Raw genomic sequence first — 18,964 nt, forward strand, 5'->3', positions numbered from 1 at the left:
AATGCTAAAACATATTTTGGACTCGGGTCAGGCCTCACATTATAAGCTCACGGGCTGGGCCGAGCCCGGGTTAAAAATTCCGGCGCGTGCAGATCTCTAAGGGAAAGGGGGCTTTGCAAGCCTTGAAGTGGTGGAGTGTTTGCCAAGGTAACTAAACTAGCTTGACTCCTCCCCTGCATAACTAAACATCAAGCCCTATGTGATTCGAGTTCCATAACTTGAAGGTCCCCTATCCCTAAATTTCGCAACCACTGGCACCACAGAGTCTCCGGGGCCTTTATTGCCGCTACTGAATGTCTATCTAGCTTCCTCCTCCTTCTACATTGTCGACAGATTACAAATTTAATAAACTTACAGACATTTTGCACTTGATAACACATAAGATTAATATGAAATATTTCAAACATACAAACGTGGACAAATTATTAGCAATTTTAGGATTTTCACGTGAAATTTGAAGAAAATCGCAAGTCAAAGAAAGAATACGTCTGTAAACGTTTTAATGTCTGAATAATTTTATATTCCACTTCATTCTACGTACTGTTACAGTATTTCAGTACTTTGTATGGAAACCCTTGACTTGACATAGTGCCTGAATTCGTTTTGGCATCTGGCTTATTAACGTACAGCAAAAGTTCTTTATTTCTGGGCCACCGTGCCATGCATTATTCACTACATCTGTCAGCTGGTTTCTTGAAGTTGGATACTGCTCCGTAACTTTTTTGTTCAGGAAGGCCCATAGAGACTCTATGGCGTTCAAATCTGGGCTGTTTCCAGGCCACAGAAGGACTCTGACTCCTTTGTCTTGGAAACAACCTTACCCTTGTGCACGGCGCACCATCGTGCATAAAAATCGAGTCCCAGATAGAAACCATTCAAGCAACTGTGGCACAAGATGTTCAGTGATGACTTTTTGATATTGCCCTGCGTTTATGTTTCGTTCTACTACACAGAGACGTTCCATTCCTTTCACACTAATGCGGTTCCATACGACAACTCGTGTTGGATATTTCACACTTTGTCTTACACAATATGCCTTAAAGGCTTCGCCTTCGGTTCTCTTCACACATACTGGGAGTTCTCCTTTTCTACAGAAATTATGGTCTCATCACTGAATATAACCTATGGTCAAATGACCATGTTTCAGTAACTTTAACATTACTGAAGTCTACATGAATCACATTAAAATTCGTTCAGTAACCTACGATACAGGTAATCTGTACATTTGCAATCTACACTTAAATGATAACCTAAATGATGTATTATTACACTTAAATGACAAATAAAATATCAACCTACCTTTCCCCAATCATCTGCAGTCCAATCCTGATTATCTCTGGCCCAATGATACAGTTTCTTCACCATCGCCAGCCCAAAAATGTAGGGGGAGCCGGCTGAAGTTAGGGGGCGATTCAACCATATTATAGTTTGTTTACAAGCCTATCCCCATGCCGTAGGCGTCGGAGGACCACCGATAGGCAACTAGAGATACCTCGACAAAAATTGGCGACCCCGCAGCGACGATCCGCGGTCGCCCCACTTTCGTTTTGAAAATTATACCACCAGCAGCGGCAAAGACGCGACGAAACGCCAATGAACAACAAAATTATTCCCGCAAAATATGTTAAATCGCCTATATGCGTAATTTGTTACATTAAGGAGAGTCTAAAGGAGAAACACTTAAAAAAAAAAAAACGCGCCCCAGGGTAGGAGCGAACAACCAACCTTTGGATAACTAGGTGCGTGCTCTTCCAACTTGGCCACGGAGACGGAATCATTTAGGTATTTCTAATTTAGCTAATCAGACTGCTCCTGTAACCGTGTATATTCGACGATAACCGCTTGAGATTAGATAAAATCCGTTCGCCATGTAATTTTATAACAAAATGACGCGAGTCTATTCAAGTTCAACAGAGTCCGAATTATCGCTCGTTTCTTTGGCGACACATCTTTTCTCTTACTCATTGTTCCAAAACCACAGTTCACATCAAGTCAAAGAATCCTCTTCACGCAAACACACGATTTTTTCCCTTCCTCCGGAACCGATGACGACTCTCTCACTGCTTCGCCGATTAATACTGTATATACTGCACTGTAAATAGGCAAATTGGTACAGGTATTATTGAAATTTATCTTTATAATGCTCTTATCCTTACCACTTCAATGATGTTGATTACCAGTGCCATCTTTTTACTTTCTCTTTTTCTTTATTTTTTGACCCACTGATTTATATGAAGAATTATTTTTCTATAACTTTTTGAAATGAACTGAAATTTCTAAGGGTTTGATTTACAGATTTATTCTTCAAACTAATGTAAATATCCCTTACCTCGTGAAAATTATTTTATATATAGGCCAGTAGTTCCCAACCTTTTTTGACTGACAATACATTTTACTGAACCCGCAACACGTTTGTTCAATTGTATTTTTTATTAATACTAATATAAATTATGTTAGTAAAAAAAACCTGTAAACTTTTGTAAAGTATTTACTCGACGTAGTACTAAGCATTGTTGCTGTATCTGAAGGCGATGATAAATATAGTCCGTCTCAAAATTCTTTTTAATTAATTTAAAAGCTTCATGATTTTTAAATTCAAAAATTTCTCGACACATTAGTATGTCGCGACACACCTTTTGGGAAACACTGATATAAGGGAATAATTTCTATATTTGATATTCACATTTCTTCTTAAATAGTGTTTAATTTATAAATAATACAAATTCATTTTATGAAAACAAGCGACATTAAACTGTAGACTTGAAGGAGAAATCATTGAAATTCCAGTTCATTTCGAAGAAAACAGAAAAAAATGATTTTCCATATAAATCAGTGGGTTAGAAATGAAGATAGTGTATGTATTTTTTGTATTAATCTAACTACGTCTCAACACATATTAATAATTTCAAAGATTTATTTCTTTTATCTCTTTCTTTTTTCTTCTCTTTTTTCTATCTTTTAGAAGTTGCTAGCTATTCATAAAATAGCTGAAGAGCATGATGATCCCGGTTTTTATACGTTTCTGGAAGATTATTTTCTCGACGATCAAGTGAAAACCATAAGGGAGTTCGCTGAACACGTGACCACACTTCGACTAGTTGGAGACAAACCAGGGGTTTATTTGTATGATCGAGAGCTCCTCAAGAAGATGGAAAAGGTCTCAACAGAAGGTCTCCACACCAGAGACTAAACCCCATCTCAGGAAAACTGAGTGTTCTTCATGAGTTGTCTTAAATAATAGTTACCTTACTTCGACATTAGTGTGTATGTATGTGTATGTGTGTGTGTGTGTGTGCATACTTCGTAAATTGTGTTCGTATCGTTTGAAAATTTGTAAAAGAAGGATAAAAAAATTGGTTGTTGTTTAATAGAGTGTTGTGGAAATATATGTTTGAAGTTGTTATTATATAACTTGACACATACAAGTATATAATATTAATCCGTATTATAAAAGGGAAATCTCTCAGTCTGTAACATTAATTCCTATTAGTTAAAGTCACACTAATAGGTGTCATTACCTGCGCTGCCTACCAGATGTCAACATATGCCGCTACCATGCAGGCAATTTGCAGATTTAAAACTAGTGTGATTATTTAACTAGTGTGATTATTTAATTGCAACTGAAATCATTATTGTTTCAACATAATTATTTGGAAATGGATTGTGATGAAGCTGAACATGAACGTGCTTTGTTGTTTATTATTACGAGAAGTGCCGCAACCATATTTAGATCTGAGCATTAATATACAGGGTGTTTCAAAACAACACCGACAACGTTTGAGGTGATTTCTAGCTAAGACATAAAGTATAGACCAACCTGGGTGCACAAATACTTCCTTTCGGACTTAAAGGCTGTCGAAAACAAAACAAAAAAAAGTGAACTATATAGGTCCATAGCTCCAAAGCTACGGGGCCTACCCTACTATGTTTTTCGCAATGTTGTGTAGAGATTGTGGAATCGTTTCCTGGCTAGTGAAAACAATCAAACGCAGCATAGTAGAGGTCGTTGACATGCAACGATGCTGCGTGAGGCTCTTTATCTGGTCTTAAATATCCAACGAATACCAACAAGCAGAGCAGTTATACTAACTCGAGATTTTGCAGCTGCCTCTGGGGCCTACGTATCATGTCAAACTGTATATCGGCGATTAAACGAATGTATATTGTAGATCTGCCAGATATCATCCCTCTTACACAACAGCAGCGCCAGGAACGCCAACAGTGTTCTGTAATCCACAGTGAGTGGACCTCAGAGTAGTGGAGTAGTGTACTCTTCAGTGACGAGTCACGATTCCGTTTGGAAGAGTGATTCTCTGTGTCTGTTTGTTTGAACGGCACAAGAAACACGTTGCCACCACCAAAATGTTGTTGAACGGGACAGATGTGGAGTTCTTGGTGTCATGGTATGGGACGGGATCATCAGCAAATGAAAATACCTTAGATCTACAGGAACGTCATCCTTGAACGATATGTCCGTGGTTCATACTGTTCTGAATTTCATTTTGTGGATAACAATGCATGTCCAAATAGGGTATAGTTGGTGAAGAATTACCGTATCTGCAATATGAAGGCATCATGTATCTCCAGTGGTCAGCGCGGTCGTCACCCTATTGAGCGTGCATAGGATGTCCTCGGACGACGAAATGCAGCTTTAACATCTCCACCATGGTCAATTGCTGAACTGCCCAGGGTGCTTGTGCTAGAATGATGCAAAATTGTTACCACATGCGCTGCTTGTTAGTCTCATAGATAGCATGGGTGCACGCAGGCCCGTATCCAGGGGGGTCTAGGGGGCCGCCCCACCTAAATTTTTGCTGGCCCCCTAAAAGTTTTACAGTAGCCTTGCAAAAGAACTATAATATGGTGATGAACTATCATATGGTTGGATCGCCCCCCCCCCTTACATTTTTGGGCTGGCTACGGGCCTGGGTGCACGCTGTAAAGTCTGCATAGCTATTTGCGGTAAAAATTGAAATGAAATCTTTGAGTTTTACGTCCCACGGTTATGCCGGTTAGGCTAAAGGAGACGGTGATGATGAGTAATGAATGAAATGGTGGAATGAAGAAAGTGGGAGGAAATGGGAGAACCCCGAGAAAACCCACGCACACGGTGTTTGTCCACCACAAAGTTCACTTGGCGGGGGCTGGGACCGAACCCGGGACCCCAAGCACCAGAGTGAACGCTCTACCACTGAGCCACCGCGGCCCCTATTTGCGGTAACTACAGCTCGTATTGAACATTTTTGTCAACAAAAACGCTGAGTTGTGACGGCCAACATACGTTGACCAAGATGATGTGAATGTATCGAATCAGGTTTTTCAGTGTTCGTGTGTCATTGCAAGTGTTGGTTTTATTCATAAACATTGCTCTACGCTTCTGAGCCAGCAGAAACATTTTTGTACCAATTGTTCATGATTGTCAGCGTTATCCGCATATTTCCTTGACTGTGTGTATGATACTTCAAGGGAATATGAACATCAGTGATGGCACGGTACAAAGAGTCATGACTTTTCTCCGGGTCACCCTCTGTAACCCAGAAGCAGCTGAAGTCTCTGCATCACAGCATTATTGCAGAATTTTTATTTTGAAATAATGATGTCCACTTCTCGAACTCGAATATTTATTTCTTCGATTTTCGGTATGACATTTTTTTTTTAAATCAAGGTACCATATATTCATTATTTATAATTACCTGTTCGTTTGTATTTCCATACTAAAATAATAATAATAATAATAATAATAATAATAATAATAATAATAATAATAATAATAATAATAATAATAATAATACGGTAATTTTCACTAGATACCAAATAAAAAGATTTCACAAAACACTATATGGGTTCAGGTGTATCTCTTACTCTACACAAGTTTAACAAACTCGTTTGAATAACTTTTGACGATCCCTCATAAGAAAATTTGTAGCCTTTCATCTTTATGATTTTCACACGCTCCATTTTTCTTTTTCCATTATAACACTAGAAAGATATTTAATTTTTGTATTCTTTACGAAAATCGAATAATTCCTTATTCTCGGTGCACAACGTGAGGTTTAAACTCTATTTAAAAAAATGTTAACAATAACTGTTCTGAAACTGCAATAAATTTCCGGAAACAAAATTATCATTAAGATCTATGAATAAACTAAAATTTTCTTATTTATTTATGAATAAACTAACACTGCATTATCATTTATTGAGGCCGTTAAAATTCGAAGGTAAGAAAGTTGAAGACGCAAACAAAAAAAATTCTAATTTTAAACATTTTGTCACGATATAACAATAAAGAAGGTAGGAATTCTGTGAATAATGAAGTTTAACTACTGTGTTAAACTAACAGCGTATGTGTGTGTTTTAAATGATTCTTCCATATTTCTCGATTTTCAGTTTCCTTTTCTCTCCTATCCGTTTTAAAACATCTTCGTTTGTTACTCTCTCTGTCCATGTTATTTTCTCCATCTTCCTCTAACACCACATTTCGAAGCACTCTAAATATTTCTAATATTAGGCCTGCAAGTTTACAGTGATCCTTTCTTGTTGAATGCTTCTTTGGCTATAGCAATTCTTGACCTAATATCTTTGGTGCAGTAAGTGTCTCGCGTCAAATATCATTATACCCAAACAAAACTGGGTTAGTATCGGCTTTTTAAGTTTATGGAGTGTTTTCTTGCTTGCCAATTTGAATTTATTCGACCAGTGAAACACGGAAAAATTTATACCTTCCAGGAAGTATGTAGGATGGTAAGGCAACCCACATGGCAGTCATGAATGCATAGCTTATATTTGCTATCAACAATACAAAGACAGTTTGAGAACCAATTAAGATAGCCAGCCCTAGATTGAAAATACAACCCATAAGTATTTTTAATGTTGTAATGGCACTTTAATTGCAGAATCTACTGCAAAGAAACAAAAATGGTACTTCACTATAGTGGGCTATGCTAGCGTGAAAAACCGGCATTTTGTGCGAAAAAAAAAACTTTGTCCAAAAAATCCGGCTTTTTAAATTTCTAAAAGCAACATTAAAACGGGAAATACTAGTAAATTTAAACAACTTCCGGTTTTGACAGAATGTTACAAGTAGTTATGATACATTTCCTTGATATGCTGAATCGATTCTCAAAAAAAAGTTTGTAGTTGTTTATTATCGTTTTTATTCTATAGTGATCAACGTTGAAGCCATAAACAGCTTATTTATACCACTTCCGGTTTCTACAAAGAGTTAACGGAAGAGATGGAACATTGAATTGATTTGATTGACGTTGAATTGATTGCAAAAAAAAGCACTCCTTAGTGCCTCTTACCGTTTTTAGTCTGATATCTGCCGACAGGCAGACGGATGATAGACATAACCGTTCTACATGACATCCGACACTTATGCATATCATAGTGTGGAAGCAGTAGCGTAGCCAGGATGTGTGTTTGGGGGGGGCCCAAGTGCTGTTATAGGTACATATAGAAAAATTACAAACAAGAAAATATATAAACATAAAAATATATAAAAAATTACAAACATCAAAGCACCAAAGTACATTGTCGGAGCTCTTTGGGGGGGGGCGGCCCCTCCGGGCCCCCCCCTTCCCTACGCCACTGTGTGGAAGTCTAAAATTCAAATATCTTCGTGAGCAAAGGAGAAAACTATATTCTTTTTGTGAGTGACCCGTGCTTTACAGTTTGTACGTTTCCGGCTAGGTGGCATTATCTTTTTTCTCTTTTTTTCTTCTTTAGACTTCCAAACTATGCCATAGACCCTATGCAAGCCCATTGAATTCATATAGTTTGGAGGACTATCGTAGTTTCACTCTGTTGAACGAAACTTGCTCGTTTTAGTTATAAAACGATTGCTCAGTCAACTAGAGGGGAAGAATGATTCATGAAATAAATGAATATGTTCGCGTTGGTGAAATGAGATTGTGGGAGGAAACAGGAGAAACCCGAGAAAACCCACAAACACGATGTTGTCCACCATAAAACAGGGGCGTCATTTCAGACTTCGCTTGGGAGGGGCAAGAGCACCACCGACATAAGACTTTCACGTTTTGTACTAGTATATTAGTAGACAATCTATTAAAGTATATATATTCCTCAAACTCTTGGGGGGGCAATTGTCCCCTCCTGCCCTCCTAAATGACGCCCCTGCTATAAACCCATGGCTTGTGAATGAATAAAGTACTTCTCACACCAGAAGTGAGCTCTCTACCACTAAGCCACGGTGTATATTTTATTTAGAAACAGAATAAAGAAATTATTTTTAGAATAAAGAAAAGTTTGAAAATGCTCCTATGACTTTATTAATTTTTTTCTCTCAAATACATGTACCTTTAAGGCTTTATTCTTCTGTCTTCTTTGAAGTCCATGTTTCGTTGTGGTGTATTCAACTTATGAACGTAATTCTTTGTCCATCATGAATTCTCCAAGTCCCTCACCAATACGCTTGATATTGGTGATTAGGTCGGCCAATTTCTTGATTGTCTCCACTTGTTCATCCAAGAACTCGTGTTCCAGGAAGTCACACAAATGCGGATCGGACACTGTGCTAGCGATCTTGTGGAGCTCCAATAATTTCTGAAAAAAAAAAAAAAAAAAAAAAAGCAAACAACTTTTAATTAACGCACAGTTAAAGCTCGAACTGCAAAATATAAAAGTTATAATAAATAGGACATTTTACAACAGTTTTAAAATAAATAAAGAATTAATATATTAACTTGCGCCTTTTAATTTTTTAGTGTTCAAGTATATGAAATGCAGATGTTCACGGTAAACTTCAAGATTTTCAAAACTTACGGTTTTATTAAGCATACACTAGAATAAAAACAAATTAAAGCATCTGCCTCAAAATATAGCACATCAAATTAATCCTGCTACTGGAGCTGAAAGTATTGTGGTAGCCAAAAAAAAAAAAAAAAACTCATTACGTAATAAATAAATAAATAAATAAATAAATACCGGGGAAATTATATTTTAAAATACTTTCGCTAATACTTTGGACCATTGTCAATACTGTGTAGAGCATATTGTAAAGCAAGTACTTTCAACCTGATGCTTGAATCAAATTAGTTAAAGAAAGAACCATTATCAATAAACGTACAGTGCATAATGGATGATCCAAATAATTTCGTGACTTCCGGTAATAACCAAAGTGCGAGGTTCAAAAAGTTGAAATTTCGTTTCCAAATAGCATGGCTGCTATGCAATGGTGACCACAGGTGGGTTTTAGGGTACAGGTTGCCTTCATGGGATTATTTGGGGGAAATTGAAAATGATACAATCAAACTGAAAGGTTGTAAATTTGAGGGAAGAAACTCTATTTGGGAGCAAAATGGTAATTTTTTTGGGGGGGGTGAAGAATGCCCAATCTGGAGGAAGAATGATAAATTTAGGGGAAAGAATGTAAATTTGAGAGGAAAAATGGTAAATTTGGGAGGTTGCGCCCTAATCCTTGGGGCAGATTGATATCTCTGCTGCTAGGTAAAGAAAGCGCAGGTTGGTACATAACTTACATTTATTTTCGTGTAATATACTCTGTAACTTTTCTTACTTTTGATTCATTTATCTTTAAAAGATTATTGTTTCAGAAATATATTTTTAAAATTGTAATTTTCTCTTTTATTATAAACAGACTGACAAGACATCCCGGATTTATCTCCAGGTTTTCCACTAGTTTTCGGTGTCTCGAAAACATTTTTCGAAACATCTAAATGTTTAGATTTTTAAATATTGCCATTTTGTTCGAAAAACTGAATATTTTTTACACGCAAAGCTAGGTTTTAATTTCAAGATGTTAGATTGTGTTAGCTTTTGTAGTAACGCTGCCTATCGGTAGTCCTAGTTTCGTACACTTTCTTGTCACGTAATGTTGATGGAAATACTATGGAGTTTTATCCTTTTTAACTCTTACGTACTATTCTTAAATTTATTTTATTACGGACATAGTGAAAATGCCAGAAAGTATTTTTTAGTGATGTTCTACGTTCAGATTTTACTTTTATATATAAAAAAAAGTAATTCGAAGAAAAAGAATATAGGAATTGAGATATGATGACCCGGGTTTCTCAGTTTGGAAATCTGGTAAGGCTATTTATAAAGGTTTAATTCCAAATTACCTTAACGGCTTATCAGCCACAGGTTTCTCCAGATCAGAATTTCCGCCATTTTAGGCGAAATGAGAGTTCCCATATTGTCTTTTTCCATCTCTCCTAAAATGGTGATGAGAGACTTTCTGTACTCATAAGGGAATTTTTGTTCTAGATTAATAACAATCAGCACTACGAAATATTGTGAAATTATACACAGACTTGAAAAGAATCCGCACTATTTATTAATATATATTAAAGATCGTGAACATGTAAATCAATAACCTAATTTTAATATTCCAATTATAATATGAAAGGTTGATTTCTAAAATATAAATAAAATTGAGTTGTTTTGAATAAATCGAATCTTGATTTTTATTTTACAGTATATTATTCTTATTCTTGAAGAAAGAACTGAAGATCAAGAAATCATTCTACAAAATCTCATGAAGGTTATAATTTCGCAACTAGGCATGTTTACATACCAATGAATGAATGGAAAAGTAGAAACTAACTAATAGACGACTTTTTCAGGGTGTAGGAATATGAAATATGTAAATCAGTTGAAATATCAAATACGATTTTGTTCACTATAATCTCTCCTATTCTCATTCAGAAGGAACAAGTGGGAAATTTCCAATATTCTGATTGAGATCTAACAAATCTTGCGTTATAACGGAGGCAATGAACAAAGTGTTCATAACAGCGTTTTTCTGCCTTTCTTGACTGTCCAACTCTGTAGCCATTTTACGGTATGTTATGAAATTTTGATGTTTGATTTACCATAGTTAGGTGGTATATTGTAGAATCCAGCGATAATTGTTATCCTTCATCAATTTCGCTTCGTTTCATAAATACTGAAGAAGTTTATATATACTATATATATATATATAGTATACTATATATATATATATATATATATATTTAAATATGAAGGTGGAAGGGAATTCACTCGCTAATTATTGACTGATTTTAACTCCAAACAGTAGAAATTGGGGGAAAGCCTCATAAAACATACACCAGATACTATGAAAATCGACTTTTGGAGGGAAATCGATCAAGGAACGTACTTCCTAATCGTAAGAGGAGGGGAGTTAATTTGCTCTGTCACTGTTGACTGATTTTAAACTCAGCATTGAAAGTCATTGGGAAACCTAAGAAAAACATATTCCATACTTCAGAAAACCAAATATTTTACTTAGAAGAATTATCGTAAAACATTTTTTTTAATTGGGGGGAAAATAAATGCACCCTTTTATTTTCCATTGATTTTAACTTCATGCAAAGGACATCACTGAAAAGCCTCAAAGCAGCGAATTGCTTGGAAGTCATATATATATATATATATATATATATATATTTACGACAATTAATGTGCAAGACATTGTTAAGTGACGGAGAGGGAGCTAGTCCATTCTTTCTTTCTTGACAAACTTTAAAACGAACCAGTGGAGACTATTGGTAAGCCTCAGATAAAATGTACGCCATATTGCATCAAAATAGAATAATTTTGGTGAAAGTCATAGAGGAAAATTATTTTCTTATATTATTTGAATAAGGAAATATCAAAATTTAGAGAAAATTTCCCTTCCTGCTTACTCTTTGCCCGATTTCAACCACAGTCAATGAATGACCTTCTAATAGCAACTGTAATTAATATTAGTTGTAAATCAAAATGTTGCTTTATGTAATCGTGAATATGATTCATTTACTCATTTTTAATTAATGCCAGCACGAAGGCTATCTCCTTTCAGCCCCCCCCCAAAAAAAAGTCTTACACCCTTTATTTGGAGTATTTACTTATGACCTGTATGAAATGTTTCAACACCGGGAACGAAAGGACAATGAATGATTATGATTTTGCTTTATGATTTCTGAGTTTCGTAGTGATGATCGTTACTTAATCTAGTACAAACATTTCCTATTTAGTACAGAGATTTCCTAGTCACCATTTTAGACGAGATGGGAATTCCCATCTCGCCTAAAAGGTTGACATTCTTATCCTAGGAAAATGACTGGTTGATGAGTCATTAGGCGAGGTAGGTTTATAAGTCTACGGAAAGAAAGAAAAGAAAAAATGCTTCCGCTTCCTTGTGATATATTTCTTTGTAGTTCACTGGAAACAAATTATGCCGGAAATGCTAGCGGAAATATGTCACGCTGATTTATTTATTGTTACATTGCTTTTATTTATGGTAAAAGTCCTGTGTTATTAAGCGCAGAATATGCGTTGTTATCCAAATGTGTAAACTGTAAGCTTGAACTAGAAGAATTAAAGTTTTAAATCAACGTTCGAAGTCAGAAACTTTAGAAACGTTGTCGTGGTAATGTATGAGTCAAGTATAATATACTTCCTCCCTAATACTTCCTGCATTATTTATTTCCGGAGGACTGTAAAGAAATATGTAACACATGTATATTGTATTAATTATGTTTTGCTTTGGCCTATAAAAATTAAGGTGAAATTGAAACTTATAGAAAGTTGTACTTTTTTATTTAAATTTCAGAAAGAATAAACGAGTGGGCAAAATAGTCAGGTATATAAAGCTTTCTAGTGGTATCTAAAAGTAAATGTGAAACATATGACGGCCTCGCCTTCTTCACATTGTTTGGGACAGTGTATATATTTTTAACTTTTGCGACCATGTACTTTCGTTAACACCGGAAGGAACGAAATTATTTGGTTGAAATCCATTTTTGCTTTAATGACAACAATTCATGTTTTCCTTCTGTATCTAATTCTAAGACTTAGGGACGCAAGTTACAGAATCGCCGAAGCTGATGGCACTTTTCCCAACGATGTTGCATCGTTTGACCTAATCCTCGTTTCGCCTAACAAATTATTTAACACTTCTATGACAGATAAAAAATAAGATTTGTGTCCGCCATTTTAGGCGAAATAAGGATACTCGTTTGGCCTAATCCTCGTTTTGCCTAATATGTCGGACTATAAAAAAATCGTGGAGATAAAACTGGAGAGAAATTTTTCGAAAGAAAATATTCCCTATTATGTGAAGAACTGAGAAAAAACTAGTTTTTCCACAACTAATTTGTGATAGGACTATTTGCTTTCGGAAAAATGTTTCGATAGTTGCAGTTATTTTTCCGTTCCATTTTGAGAATATTAATGCCCTCACATAATGTATAGAGACTATATTTGAGATGAAAGAAAAACAAGTTACACCTATTATTAATTTTGTTTAAAGGTGAGTGCTGTTCAAGAGTAACTTTTAGTTTTTAGTTTGCTTCCAAATATCTGATATTGTCAAATGGTATTGCTAATCGATATGTTAAATGAAATATAGTTTGTATGTTTCTTCTTATGTGGATGCAAAAGGTATTGTAGGTTTTGCTGATCTTTCAGAGGATTTCATTCCAGTTTATAAAACTGTTAATGCATTATAAGGGATCCTATTGCGATTCTATTGTAATTTTAATTCGTATGAAATTGTAAATATCTCGAGCTAGATCTGACAAAAGATACCTAAATTTGATCATAACTTAACACTGGACAACTGTGATCGAAATTAGTGATTTGCGACAAATCGTTCCGCTCCGCTGACAAATTGCTCTTTGGATAATTCCACAATCCAACCATCTCAATATGTTACTAACGAAGAAAGAAGAAAAATGTTTTTCAATTCTTATTATTACTTTTGAAATTACCTAGGTACAACTTTTGAATTGAATTTCCACTCGTTTCACATACTAAAAGGAACATCCATAGCATAAGTCTCTGAAATGAACAATGAGATTCAAATCCGGGCTTCTCGGTGGTTCTTTCAGCAGAAAGAAGTGGAATGCTCCTCCAAACAGGTGGTAGCCAACCGGGATCTGTTACGAGGGTGGTTGTCCTGATGACACACTCCATTTCCACTCGTATGACAAAAATAAATAAAGATATCGTTGATTCTGGAAATCTTCGTATTTCGATACAATAGGGGTGCATAGTGCATGTACCAAAGGTCCAAAACATTGGTTCCAAAAAAAAAAAAAAAAACACTCCAAATCAACATGGAGTCTCCATTATCTTACACAGTTCCAACCTGACATGATTGCAGGGCTTACTTTTACACCTAGAAGATTGAAATTTTTGCACACACATTCAGTGCACCCCTTAATATTTTCCAGATTCTTTTCAGATTTATGCGATAAAGTAGGGGGGTCCAGAGGGGCAAAAAGGTAAAAAAAAATGGATATCTTTTTAACAAAGATCCCTTTTTTCGCGATTTTCCCTCCTCAGATACATGATGGAGATATGTGAATGGTACCGTTTGAAAGGGTGTTCTGTTCTAAAATGAATGATGTACGAACCACGATCCTAGTATAAATAGGGATGTCTCAGGGAATTTTTACCTGAGATCCCTTTTTATACGGGAATCTGGAGTATTGTAGAGATATTTTTGTCGGGCTTACTTTTGCACCTAGAAGATTGAAATTTTGCACACATATTTAGTACACCCCTTAGTATTTTTCAGATCTCTGCGTTAAAAGAGGGGAGTACAGAGGGGCAAGAAAGTACAAAGAAGGAATATTTTTTTAAACAAATGATCCATTTTTTCATGATTTTCCCAACTCAAGTACATGATAGAGACATGTGAGTGGAACCGTTTGAAAGTATGTTCTATTCTGAAGAGAATGATGTATGAACAATGATCATAGGATAAATAGGGATGTCTCAGGAAAATTTTATATTACATCCAGGTCATCTGGTGTATTGTGGGAATGTTCTTAGCTCATTGGTAAACATTTTCTCGCACTTAGTTTTCAAGATAGAAGTTTGAAATTTTTTATACACATTGAGTACACCCCTTCGTATTTTTCAGTTGATTTTGAGATCTGTGCGTTAACAAAGGGGGTCCAGAGGGGATCAAAGTTTGAAAAAATCAGAAAAACTCCAAATTTCCCTCAAAATTTCCCGCTTTAGGGACATGATAGGAAAATGTAAATGCAACCGTATGAAAGGTTATTCTATTCTGAAGAGAATGAGGTACTAACCATGATCCTAGGATAAATAGGGATGATGCTGTAGTTGACTGACTGAAATTCAATAATTTACCTATAAAAGCCATAATTTAAAAAGGTTAATGTATATTGTTCCATTTGGAAATGTAAAGTTTTTGCATATATTACTGGTTCATAGAAAAAAATGGTACCATATAATATTTGTCGTTGCGTAAGTGTATATTGGTTATATGTCTTCTCGTGGGGTTAAGACAGCTACAGAAATTGCGTTTTAATTGCAGTTCAAAGGAATTAATATTACAATTGTGTCGTAGCATATCTTGTAGTATTTACTGTCTTTCATTTTCTAAGAGTAATATCATACATTTAATGGCAAGAGTGGAATTAAAAATGCAAATTAGGGATGGTATCGAGACGAGACGAGACGAGACTTTGTACAGTCTCGGTCTCGTCTCGGTTTAAAAATAGCTGTCTCGGTCTCGGTCTCGTCTCAAGTCAAAAATCGCCGTCTCGGTCTCGTCTCGGTCAACAAATGCTTGTCTCGATCTCGGTCTCGGTCTCGAGGGCCAAATCTCGGTCTCGTCTCGATCTCGTCTCGAAAGTCTCGAAATAAATAGGTGAAATTAAAATTGTAAAAGTATTATTATTGTAAAGTCTGTCGTTTCTGCTTCTTATTTTTGTCCTTATTCTTGACTTAGAATTATAGTATGGTGTACTTCTTCAGAGCTAATTTGCTAGCGCTGATGCCTTCCATGCGTGTGTTCCAGCTTCAATCATCAGTGGGTATATCATATCTGAGATAAAATTCTAATAGTAACCCATATTTCACTTTCAGCAAAAGACTTTCTCATATGGCCTCAGTACTGCCTATACAATTAAACTCTATTAAATTAACTTCAGTACTATACAGTAGTTTATTTCCTTCCTTAGAATAAGAATTGTTCAATACATTCTAACTTATAACGCAACACATAGCAGCATGAATGTATTTAATCGTACCGAAATTGAAATTTTACAATTTCTCATTTATTATCCAATACATTTTGTTTTGACTGTCATTTTAAAAGCATAATATAACGTTCATTATCTGAACAAATAGGGTACATTATTACTATAATATATTTTGTTTAAAATTGATCAAATGCTTTATTACCGTTACACATCTACGTGTTTAATTGACACCTTATAACACGAAATTCCTGAACTTTGTGATGGGAGCTACGGCACTCATCTTTGCTATGTGTGGCCTCGGGTTGCATCACGAAACAAGTTAGATTCAAAGTCAGATGTTTCGCATAGTGCGCGACTAAATTTAAGTACATTCTGTTTCTTATACAACTTCCTAAAGTTGTAATGCATTACATACGCATATGTATTTGGTCTAGGAATTAATTCGTGCGGTTGGTACGCACATATTGAAGCTGTAGTACAAACACAAAATACATAAATACCTTAAGAAAAATATTGTCCATCGCTAGCCACCACTTTCGCCCATCTGTCAGGCAATGTACGGATTCCGTGGCGAAAGAAGTCCTCATCCTTGGAAGCGATCCAGTCAGAGACCCATGTTTCGATATCTTCTGAAGAAGTAAACCGCTGTCCAATCAAATCGTTGTTCATGCAATCGAACAAGTAGTAGTCCGAAGGAGCAACGTCTGGTGAATACGGCGGGTGGGGTAAAACTTCCCATCCGACATTTTCTAAATAGGTTTTGACCGGTTTTGCGACATGTGGGCGAGCGTTATCATGTTGAACAATAAGTTTATCATGTCTGTTCTCCCATTCTGGTCGTGTTCTGGCCAGAGCTTGCTTCAAACGCATTAATTGTCGTCGATAACGTTCTCCATTCATAGTTTCACCCGGTTGCAGCAGCTCATAGTACACCACACCTTTCATATCCCACCATATGCACAGCATAACCTTTGCACAGTGAATATCTCGTTTTGGTTGTGATGGACCTGGTTCACCTGGTTTCACCCAGGCCTTTTTTCGTTTAGGGTTCTCGTAATGGATCCACTTCTCATCACCCGTAATAATTCGATGCAGAAACCCCTTTCTGCGCTGTCGTTGAAGCAGCAATTCGCAAATGGTTTTTCGTCTTTCAACGTCTCTGTCTTTCAATTCATGTGGAACCCAATGTGACATCTTTTGAATCATTCCCATGGCTTTCAAGCGTTTGGAGACTGTTGTTTGATCAACGCCTAATGCTGCTGCAAGTTGTTCCTGCGTTTGACACGAATCCTGCTCGAGCAATGCTGTCAATTCTTCGTCTTGAAAATGTTTTGGCTGTCCAGCTCGCTCTTGGTCTGCCAAGCCGAAATCACCACTTCTAAACCGTGCAAACCACTTCTGACACGTTCGCTCAGCTAGAGCATGGTCACCATACACTTCCACCAAAATACGATGACTTTCAGCCGCACTTTTCTGCATGTTAAAGTAATGCAGCAGGACACCCCACAAAAACACTTTATCAGGCACAAATTGCGCCATGTTCACTTAACTACAAACTGGTGTTGTTGACGCTTTAATCCACTGCCCTATACTACGAACGATACGCGATGACAGGGGTTTGCAACACATGTGTGGATACACGGAACTGTGGGACGCTCCGTTCGTTGCGCCATCTCTTGTCCACCCGCACGAATTAATTCCTAGACCAAACATATCCACTGCCGTAACATAGATTAAGCTTATTCCTGAGCTCTTAGCGTCGCATGTGATCTTTATTCGAGAAAACCAATTGTGCGTTCATTACGTTGAAATTTTATATTGATTGAAAATTACTTGCGAAACACAAACATACATATTATATAAGTATATAGGTAATTCGAGCTAGCTGTATCTATTTTCTCTCGCTCGCCAAAACAAGTGATTCTTAACTTTCTAGTTTTCTTTTGTATTCATTTTCGTAGTTTTGCAGCAACATGAATTATTAAATAGTCAAAAATATACTTTTTTCGCTGTATGACTTTCGTTAAATTTTGGATTCAATTTTATCCCACCTTACCTAGTAAATTTATACAGCATATATATAAACATTAATGGTAGACTATGTTAAGTCACTTTTTGGTCAAAATGAGTTAGAATATATTTTTTTAATAGACTATGTTCTTTCTAGTGGTGTAATAATGTAAGCCTAAAGCCACCTTACTACTTTGTAACTATTTAGTATAGTTTGAAAAACAGTATTATAGATCTTAGTTAAGAACCGGTTTTTCGTTTCTCCTGTAAAATTACGAAATTATGACTTGGTTTAGTTTACCTCTGAGGTCTTGATATAAAATCATCACCATCATCATAATCAAGCATTATCAATCCACTGCTGGATGAAGTCTTCCCAAGTTTTCTCTACAACTGTCTATCTTGGGTAATTCTTTTCCAGGTTACTCCCCAGTGGTTCCTGATTTTGTCACAATTTCTTGTATGCAGACATTTCCTAGGCTGTTTTTGTCACGTGGTATACAATCTAAAATTGTTTTCGTCTATCGATCATAATTTCGTCTTGCAATATGTCCATAACATTTTCCGATCTATTTTAAACATTATTTCATTAGTACCAGTCATTAGTTGCCAAATAATTCATTTCTATATATTTGGGCTACAAATAGTTCATATTCTCTACTTTTGTAGCACAGACACGCTACTTTTTTATCTTCGGATCTGGCAACACGGACTCAATTATTTAAATCAACACAATGTAAGAATCCCCATTTGCTGTAATGGCTAGTACGCTTGGTTTTGGTTCGCATGGTCCCGAGTTCGATTCCCGGTGGCGGTAATGTTCAACGACCGAAGTTTTTTGGATTCCACTATGATCAGTAACTCCACGTCTCCTTTAGCCCCCCTAGCATAATCGAGAGACGTTAAACTAAAACAAAACAAACCAAAAATCAACACAATGTGTATTACTAACTGTAAGTCTTTGA

The 18,964-nt window shown here is 36.1% G+C and overlaps 2 protein-coding genes across 2 annotated transcripts in view; one reads left to right on the forward strand and one right to left on the reverse strand.

Moving 5' to 3' along the window:
• The window catches only part of LOC145681477 (soma ferritin-like), a 28,455-nt gene extending 25,073 nt beyond the window's left edge, over positions 1-3,382 (forward strand). The window contains exon 4 of the mRNA XM_081753123.1: positions 2,963-3,382. Coding sequence (XP_081609249.1) covers positions 2,963-3,190 — 228 coding nt within the window. The 3' untranslated portion in view covers positions 3,191-3,382. The remainder of the gene's footprint in view (positions 1-2,962) is intronic.
• Positions 3,383-8,267: 4,885 nt separating this feature from the next.
• The window catches only part of LOC145680640 (ferritin, heavy subunit-like), a 29,369-nt gene continuing 18,672 nt past the window's right edge, over positions 8,268-18,964 (reverse strand). Inside the window, exon 3 of the mRNA XM_081751338.1 lies at positions 8,268-8,565. Within this exon, the coding sequence (XP_081607464.1) occupies positions 8,380-8,565 (186 nt within the window). The 3' untranslated portion in view covers positions 8,268-8,379. The remainder of the gene's footprint in view (positions 8,566-18,964) is intronic.

Source organism: Thermobia domestica, chromosome 3, assembly GCF_964235325.1.
Source record: "Thermobia domestica chromosome 3, izTheDome1.hap1.1, whole genome shotgun sequence".
Classification (NCBI taxonomy): Eukaryota; Metazoa; Arthropoda; class Insecta; order Zygentoma; family Lepismatidae; genus Thermobia; species Thermobia domestica.